The sequence below is a fragment of the Montipora foliosa genome, chromosome 4, assembly GCF_036669935.1.
Source record: "Montipora foliosa isolate CH-2021 chromosome 4, ASM3666993v2, whole genome shotgun sequence".
NCBI classification, from domain to species: Eukaryota; Metazoa; Cnidaria; class Anthozoa; order Scleractinia; family Acroporidae; genus Montipora; species Montipora foliosa.
The window spans coordinates 5,173,362-5,182,669 of NC_090872.1; the positions used below are offsets into that span (position 1 = coordinate 5,173,362).

A 9,308-nucleotide genomic window follows, 5' to 3' on the forward strand; every position below is an offset into this window, starting at 1 on the left:
CCCTTGTAAAGATTTACATTATGTATCACCAATAATACTATGTGGCACATCCAAATTCAGGCCATAATTAGGGGAGAGAAACTACAGCCGGAAATACCGGAAATCTGCATTTGCAGGCTAGTGAGAGAGTGGCCAAGAAAACAGAAAGTTTTTCTCTCCACTGTTTCATGACCAGAACTGCTAGGTAGACAGCCTTCCTACAATGTGGATACTGCTTGAGAAAAGCTATGAGGACAGGCTGTCCGATTGTCTTAATCTACAACTGTAAGCTTGAGGAGGTTGAACATGATCTGTTAGCAGTTTTGTCATGCCTGATTTAGACTGAAATATGTTTCTTCTATGTTGCGCTTTGTGTGATATTAGTAGGGCTAGTTATCATTATTAAAGTGATAAATAATGGGTAGTGGTAATGACAGACTTTCATCTCTTTTTTGGAGGCTTGACAACAAAATGTTGCAGGTAAAGTTTCAGAATATGAAAGAGAGAATGCCGGCGCATTTCAGCCTGCGAACGGAGACGTATTTCCGGCGGTCGTTTAATTTACAACCTAAAACCAGATTTCAGTCTTCCAGAAGATTTCACCCCAAATATATTGCATACCGGCCTGAAAACAGAGAACTAGCAAATTATTCAGCCTCTCAAGAAAATACAATGCGCAAATCAAACCAAGCCCATTGCAGCAGGGCGTATTTCCGGCTGATTTTTTTTTTCCCCTGAGGCACTCAATTGGGAAAAAGAACCGGAAATAAGTTTACATTCGCAGGCTTCAAAGCCCAACCTTCAGTTAAATTTTGCCGGTTTTTGCCTCTAGTTGATATATAAACTAAAAGTAGCAAAAACGAAAATTTCGCAAACTTGCCTTTCAGATCGAGTTCCAGCGTCCAGCGAAGTGGACTTCTAAGTTTGCAATGGCTCCTGGGTATAGTGAACTGAGTAACCACGCAGTGTTTGGAAACATTTTGAATCGCGCAGAAATCCTTTACTATTTTTAATTTTCCCTTTAGGACAGTTTTAGTTTCTGAATAATTTGTCATAGGAAATGAATCTTCGTCGTCTATTTCAGGATTTTAATCCCAGGTAAATTTCTTCTTAGAGTTGTAAAAAATAAGAAAAAGCATTTCATAATCGACGTTCTTTTTCTTTCAGCAAGTTTCTTCTCTTCTTCACACTATTTATTTTTTCGATTTTACTGGCGTTGCGTTTGGATGGAGCAATCACTTGGAATTACTGGATAGTTTTTACACCTATCTGGATTTGGAAAATCACGGTTTTATCCGGCGCTTTTACAGGAATTTACATTTGGATAAGGCACCCAGAGTACAGGTTTCAAAAGTTCTTATAGCATTTTCGATTCAGTCGCTTGCTGGTCGGTTGTAAGGTTGTGTGTGTTTGAGGTGTCGTGAAAACGTTTCATGTCAGTAATCGGCTGTTTCTTCTGTGACAATAATATCTTAAGTTGTAAAAGCAATTTCAGAAATACCCATTTACTTTTGTCCTCTGTAATCGCCTAATTTCAAGAATCAGGCATGTACTGTAATACGGCTGTAATAGGCGCTACTATCTGCAACTGAGTTATCAACGGGCATTTTAAAAATCTCGCTTTGTATAGGTTGTGCGGAAAGAGGAAAACAATAGTGGTCAAAGTAGATTAGCAGAAGACAGTTCCCTCTAGTCACTCGATTCGAACCTCTTTTCATTCTTGTCATTGTAATCATGATCTTCTTTAGAACAGTGTTGTGGTGTTGAGGGTCGGTGGTTTTGACTGAACTTTGTCTGCAGAATTTGTCTCATCTGTGACCTTTGATTTGTTGGGTAATATAACAGGAGGCATCTGTGATATTATAAACTTAAAAACAGATTTTACTCTGTCTAACCCCTCACAATAATTTTTTTCTAGTCAACCGGGGGGGGGTGTCCTAGGGCACTTGAGGGGTCAATGAGTTAAGCACACGTTGTTTTTGAGATGAGGCCGTCAACCGGAAGTGAGCTGTTTTTCCTTTTAACCCTGTCACTCCCGAGGGGTTCCCCATTGACGAGTAAAATCGTCTGGCGTTAGACAGAGTAACATCTATAAGTCTGAGTGGCACTTAAGGGTGTTAACTTGTCTTTACACAAGCAGATTTATATTGCTACGTATTGTTTCTACAATAGAGATGATTAGTTTAAAAATCAGAGAGACAGTCTACTACACTGGCATGCAAAATGTTCTCCTCTGGTTGCCATCCGTGTCTCAAAGATGTTGGGTGCTTATTCAGCTCCCTATAAACCTCCTAGGAGTGTGAGTTAGTGGAGGGTGTGAATGGGGTTAACCGACTAGTGACAAAGGGCTAGAAAATATTACTGACTACCGACAAAACAAGGGAAAAATTACCCACTAGCGACAAAAAAATTAACTGGGATTTACCGACAACCGACAAAGGTTGAAAAAATTTTAACCGACAACCGACAAAGTAATAAAATTTTAACCGACAACTGACATGTGGACCCCCCCATTCAGACCCTCTTAGTAGATTTTACTCTGTCTAATGCGAGTAGATTTTACTGTGCAGTGGGGGCGGTGTAGAAGTCAGTGGGTTTACAACCAAGGTACAATTACTCAAAGGTTTTGCATGAAGGATGTATACATGCACAATGTATAATGAAACCTGTTTCATATAATGAGTATGAATTCTATTTATAAATAACACTTTACAACTAACCCTAACCCACATGCAACTTTAACAGTCAATCAAAGATAGTTGGACCTAGCCCCAAACACATGACTCGACGAAAAAAATGTTTTTAGATTGTCAAGCAAAAACACTGAGAGCAAAGTAACGCTTCAAGTCACTGCAGCCAGTAAATACTGTAACACTTCTTCAACTAAATAAGAAAGACACTCCTTTTGTTTTGTAGGGGAGAGGGAGACAGTCACGTAAACTTCAAAGCAATGATAATCAGCCTGGCATTGCATCTTCTTCTTCTAATGTTTGAGATTTTTGTGTGTATCAATCTTGGAGGAGGACATCATTTCCCATGGAGGCTCATGTTTATGCCCTTGTATGTGCTTTCGTCTCTTTCAATCATTGCTTGTATTGGGGCTTTAGACATGACAGATCTGTGGAGGTTGGTAGAAACAATGAAGCCTTTTTCCAGCTGCCAATGTGAAATTATTTTAAATGTTAATCATGAATTTCTGTCTTGTTGCAGCTAGAGACAGTATTTTCAGTAAATGTTCTGCAATTCATATTCCTCTCCCTGAGACTGGACAAAGTTATTCTTTGGTCTTGGGTGGTAAGTTAGATAATGATAACTTACAATGTACACTGTTGTGCTTCGTTCGTCCATTATTGTAGAATAGCAAAGTACAACAAAATGTTGTAATAAAAACATTTGTCCTTTGCCATTTTACTATTTATCACAACTTACTTCCTTGCTGCAAATTGGTAGTACAATGTAGTCACAAAGAAGTAAATTAAATTGGTTAAGAAAAAAGGGACTATAACTTTCAAGAAAATGTCAGTAGTATTAAACCTGTTTTGTACATTAAAGAAATAAGGAGATGTAACAGCATGGGATTAAGTTTAACTACATTTTGTTGTATTTCCATTACCTCATTTTTGTTGGAGAAAAAGAAATATGAAAAATAATCAGAATTATTTAATTGAAATACTGTATCTTAGATGTAGGAATCAGTACTAAATAATCTAGGCACTTTCCTTTCGGCCGAAAATCTTGGTTTAAGAATCTGGATTCATGTTGCAAATGAGAAACAGCATTTTCTGGTTGGGTGAATCAAGTCTAAATTTCTTTAACAAGTAAAAATAGGACTTCACGTAAAAATAAATGAAACTGGAACTGGGCTCAGGTACATGTAGGAACATCATTCCTGGTTGTTCTGATGTCCTGGGATTTCAGGTCAACCTTTCAATGAACACCCAAACATCTGGAATTTTGTTTTAGAAATTAAATGTTTGTACCATTTCAATTCCTTCCCTAGAATCTCGGACGTTTTTGGTCAATTGGAAAGTACCCAATGGAAAATGTTTTCTTGATTATTACAGTAACTTGATTTATACAATCTAATTTCAGGTGGTGTTTGTACCCATGTGGATAGTGCTATCATTATTGTGTCTCCTGGTGTTATATTACATCATCTGGTCCATCATATTTGTGCGAACAGCAGAGGTGCTTCCTGCACAGCGGAGGGGTCACATTATGGTTGCTTTCGCATCAGTTCTTCTTGTTATTCCTCTGCTAACATTTCAGGTTGGTAAATTTCTTCAAGTCTTTTTTTCGCATAACAGCCTTCTAAGTGACCAATCTTATTATTTGATCATCATTTTCTCTTGTGCGTACCATTTTGCTTACTTACAGAATATTCATAAGCAAATAATGGAGATTGTAAATGTAATGTTAGTCCTCATATCAGAGCTAAACAAATCAAAACCATTGCTGGAAAACAGATATCACATGCTAGTCCTTGTAATTCCACCCTTTCTTATTTCCTTTTCATGGAAGAACAGAGGCTGAGCACTAACTAAATGTTATTTCAATTTCTGAGCAGCTAAAATTTGTAAAGTGATACATGATTGTGGGTTGTGTAGAGAAAGCTCACCGCAATAGAAAGTGTGCTTCTCAACAAATTTTTAGTGCTTTCAACGCGGAATACAGAGCCTATCAAACTAACGGATTTTCCATTGCTTTCAACTCCTGAGGAGAATGCATCATTTAAGATTTTGCATGACAAAAATTCATATCAAACAAAGGACAAGTTTACCCTGCGATCTCAACAATGTTTCGTACCAAGGTTTGAATCGGTGTTCACTTTATTTTTTATAATCGTTTAATGGGAAATAGGATTTCTTTTCTTTAGTTGCCGATTAAAAAAGTCTGTGTGAACATTAGAATGTTTTAGATTTAAGCAATAGGGGATGTTTTCCGTGTTTCCATAGCCTCATCTAAACACGAGGGGGAGGTGGGAGAATTAGAGGATTCTCCAAACTTTCCCGAGTGTTTAGATGAGGGTATGGTAACAGTCCTCTATTGCTTTTATAAAATATCCCCTCAAAGATAATTCGACAAGTGAAGGAAAATGCTGGTTTTTTTTTACTTCTTAATTGAAACATATTTTCTTGATACACGTTCACATTTCCTACCAGCCAGTCAAAACGCACTTCTGGCAAGACATAACCAATCAAACTTTGTGTGATGTCACAGCCGTGTTTACACACTCTCATCTAAACACAGCTATTGACCAATGAGAGTGCGTGTACTATCCTAATTATTTTATAAAATGACTTCATCATAAAAATAATCTTCATTCACATTCACAAATTTTTTTTTGGACTGGATTGTTTTCTGCTTTCCTTTGTCTCATAGACATAATCATAATCTGAAACAAAGGAAATTAAAAAACAAACTACTTCGAAAAATTTTTAACAAGGAAAATCTTAAGAATGTACAAGATATACATGTGCCATCAATTACAATGGATCCCACCATGATTCTCTATTATGTTCGTGATACATAAATTTGCCGTCCAAATGGTGAGTCAGACCTGCATGGATTTTTTCTGTCCCTTCCAAAGCAGTTTCATCGTAAGTCATCAGACAAACTGGGATCACAGGAATGACAAAATGTTCAAGGTGCTATTTTGTTCAGTTTAACTATAATAGAGTGCTTTAAGGTAATTCACTTGAAATTGTTCTACTACCAAACTTTTTTGGAAACTTGGCATAATTAACATTCATGATATGAACATCAAAAAAATGCAATAAAAAAATGGGGTCACCGTGCTTGTTTACGCGTCAGCAGCCTCTTAAAATGGGGTCTTTTTACTGGTTGCGCGTTAAAAATTCGAATCACCTTCATACATAATTAGTCTTGGTTACTTGAAAGACACAAAATTTTATTTTGAAAATAAAGCTTCTTTTATTCACATAAGCAGTATTGCTTCATTTACACCGTTTTTTATTGCCTGGTTGTAGGAATAGTGCACTTTTTGGGACAGTTCCGTGGTTAGCTTGAAGTCCTCGCCTTGGCCAAAATACAATCAGTACAGTACTGAACTGTTTTCCAAAAAAATTCATGTTCTACTATCAAACTTTTTTTCTTCTTCAAACATGTTCTTTATTAGACTGTTCTTAGCAAATACCTGAAAAAAAAATTGGGGGTCACCGTGCTCATTTGAGAGAAAAGGAGCATTTATTTCGCTATTGGGCTTAGTTTGAGGAAAATCTCCTACATTTTGTACGTGCACGTGCTCGTGTGGGCACGCTAATGATGCAAAAATCGTGCGCAGTAGGGATGTGCACTGCAATACTAAGGAATTACCTTAAGCACTGTAGGACATTCCAGAGCCACAATCTGAATCAGGAGGTGGGCATTTGCCATGTCAGGACAGTAGTCTCTCCAAGAGTTTTAAGTCAATCATTTGTGATTGAGAAAAGATACTGTAAAAATCTGGTAGCATCAAGACAAGTTCACTTCCAGGTGATCTGGTAACGTAATTTGGAGGACTGGGAAGAAAAATTTTAACGCCGTATCCCACAACCACGTGCGGCCTTAGGTGTTGTTTCCAAACTCCCTACAGTATTGCCATCGCCAAAACTCAACAGATCATTACGTGTCTACCACATTTCCTGTTATTGAATAAACATTCAAGTAGACCCGACAAGATTTAACCTCTCCTCTGCCATGTTGAATTCAAAAATAAAGCCGCGTGCGGTTGTGGTATACGGCATTAAAATTTACGTCACCAGATCACCTGGTTCTGGTGGCCATACATGGCTTAAAAATATCTTGTTCTTAAGGTTCCTTAATGTCACATTGGTAAAACATTCAGGGAAGACAGAGTCTTTTTTGACAAGAAACCCCATGATAGGCTAACCTGTGGCTGGGGGTTGGGGAGGGGGAAGTGTTTGGTCGACATCAAAATTTTCTTTTTGTTTCTTTGCAGATTATCCTTTGCAACAGACTTGATGGCCTCACACAGGACTTGTTTGTAGGCATAGTAGCTCCTCTTCAAATCTCTTTGCTGAGTTTACTAGCAACATCTTTCTATCACAAAGGAGGCAACCACTGTAAGTTTTGATCACAAAGAACATGATCATCACAGTTATTGAAGGGAACAACTTAAGTTGAAAAGATCTTGGAAAAAGACATACGGTACTCCTTAGACTCTCCAGTCTTCTCAGACAAGGACTATAACTTAACGCCCAACCCTTGAATGTGGGCTTACAGTATTCAGCAAAGCAAAACGAAATGAAACAAAGAAAACAAGGCTTTATTTAGGAACATGGCCTGTTACACAGAGCAGGTGTGGCTGTAGCAAGCAAGACAACTATTCCCCGGTTTCTTGCTTTGCATTCACGACAGCCACGTTGTTTTTCTAAATACCAATTTTCTGGTTTGCTATTGGTTCCCCAGAAGTAACACTATTTATGCAAACTGCTCCCAGATATTTCTCTACATGTAGGTGGTATTATTTGGCAACTGCACAACTTCCTAATCACTGCATAAGTATCTTGTTTAAATGAATTCTTTTTTTTTATCATCTATAGGGTGGTTTGGAATTCGAAAGGACTTTTGTGAATTTCTCCTTGGGACTTGTACTTTTCTTCAGGAATATGGAAATATCTCCTGCAAAATTTCTGAAAGCGTTTTCTCAAGATCTTCAGGCGAGGAAACATCAATTGAACCACAACGCAAACCTGTTCTGCATGAATATCCAGCTAAATGTGTTGTTCCAGTGGTTTCAATTGAGATGCCAGATTAATCTCTGATATGCCTGAATATTAGAAATTAGAACCTAACAGTTATGGACATAGCACCATGTTGATTATTGAAAACCACATAATCTGCAGCCTCTCTTGGAAGGAAAGCTGAAGGGAGCAAAGCTGTTAAGATGCCTGCATTTACATTTAGCGAGCAAGATCTACCAGTACTAATTTGCAACACCTTGTGGAAGGGGGGGGGGGGGGGTGAGGGTTTAAAATAGGCAGTGGGAAGATTGATATGGAAAGTGTACGAGATTAAAACATTGGAAGTAGCAGTTTCAAGATGGGTAGGAGACGTGGGGGGGGCAGTAAAATAGTGAGGATCAAAGAGTAGGTTAAAGAAGACTGGAGAAAAACATGAGATGTCAAAGAGGGAGGTGGGGCTCTCCGAACTATGTCATCCTGCCCTCTCCTTAAGAGGTCTGGATGTTTTGCCCAACAAAAGACTTTATTTTTTCAAAAAAAGGAAAAACCGAACAGACTTGTGTTGAGCTCTTATGCAATAAATCTTATCTTCTATGCTTGTTATAATTTATTCTATGCTATGCTTGCATATACTTCTCCTTGTGTAATTCTATCAGTATAATTATATAAAACTGTCTTTATAATTGGACTGGTAATGATTTCTGCTCATTTTCAAAGAAAGAAACTAGAGGAGATAATCACAAGCACCACCAATTTAGAACCATGCATCTTGGTTGTCGTCTATTCTCAGCTTTCAAATGATGTAACAGCAGCCAACTTTGTGCCTTCAACAAAGAAACTTGGGCCACATTAATTTATGATGAAAACTGATTCTCCAGGAATTGATCTGTTATAATACAAACACTCTCAAGTCTGTTTGAGTGACAAAAATGACAGCTGATTATGCAAGTGAAAGCCAGTAATAGCTGAGCAAGTCATCAAACCGAATGAAAATATGAGAATATCGTGGATAAATAAAGTTATCTGATTTGATTTGATGAATATTTTAAAATTTTAATATGAATAATTATGACATTGTATAATACTTCTGTAACCAGCTACTGCAGATATACAATTATTTCTCTGTTGCACATTACAAGGGCTTTAGTACTGTGTTTATATGTTTTTTTGGTCATTCCAAGCTGTTTTAGGCATCATTTTGTGAGATCTTTTCTCAACCACCACTTTGAGAGTCCAGGAAATTGACAAGGCTGCCAATACCAAGCTGCCGGCTGGTGACCTTGTATTGTTCAAGCTGGAACTGACGCCAAACCAATGAAATTCTCACCTTAAAAACACCAGCCTCTGATTGATTAGGGATGTCGCCATACCTTTGCCAAATTTGAGCATCCTCTTTCGTAAATTCACCGAGAAAGGCGATCCTGAAATCCACAATAAAGCTTTCTAAACATGATCGGTGCAAGAAACCAGACCCTATGCTGGTGTTCTGATCTTTCCATGAGTTATTTGCTTTCAAACTACGTCTTTATTAATGAGCGAACCACAACCGCCATAATGTATTGTCCTACAGATTTATAGCAACAACGCCGACAGATGGTGGTCTGCCTGTGGTCGAACGAAACA

At 37.8% G+C, this 9,308-nt stretch overlaps 2 protein-coding genes across 2 annotated transcripts in view; one reads left to right on the forward strand and one right to left on the reverse strand.

Moving 5' to 3' along the window:
- Positions 1 to 924: 924 nt before the first annotated feature.
- LOC137999594 (transmembrane protein 185A-like) lies at positions 925 to 8,722 on the forward strand. Its single transcript, XM_068845411.1, is given in 8 exon segments — positions 925 to 1,077; positions 1,147 to 1,323; positions 2,896 to 3,071; positions 3,074 to 3,105; positions 3,190 to 3,273; positions 4,072 to 4,248; positions 6,941 to 7,064; positions 7,545 to 8,722. Coding segments are annotated over 8 exon segments (1,023 nt in total). The 5' UTR covers positions 925 to 1,039; the 3' UTR covers positions 7,760 to 8,722.
- A 137-nt stretch (positions 8,723 to 8,859) lies between these two features.
- The window catches only part of LOC137999596 (diphthamide biosynthesis protein 3-like), a 9,288-nt gene continuing 8,839 nt past the window's right edge, over positions 8,860 to 9,308 (reverse strand). Inside the window, exon 3 of the mRNA XM_068845413.1 lies at positions 8,860 to 9,308. This exon is cut by the window's right edge and continues 1,030 nt beyond it. The gene's annotated coding sequence lies outside the window, so the exon portion shown is untranslated.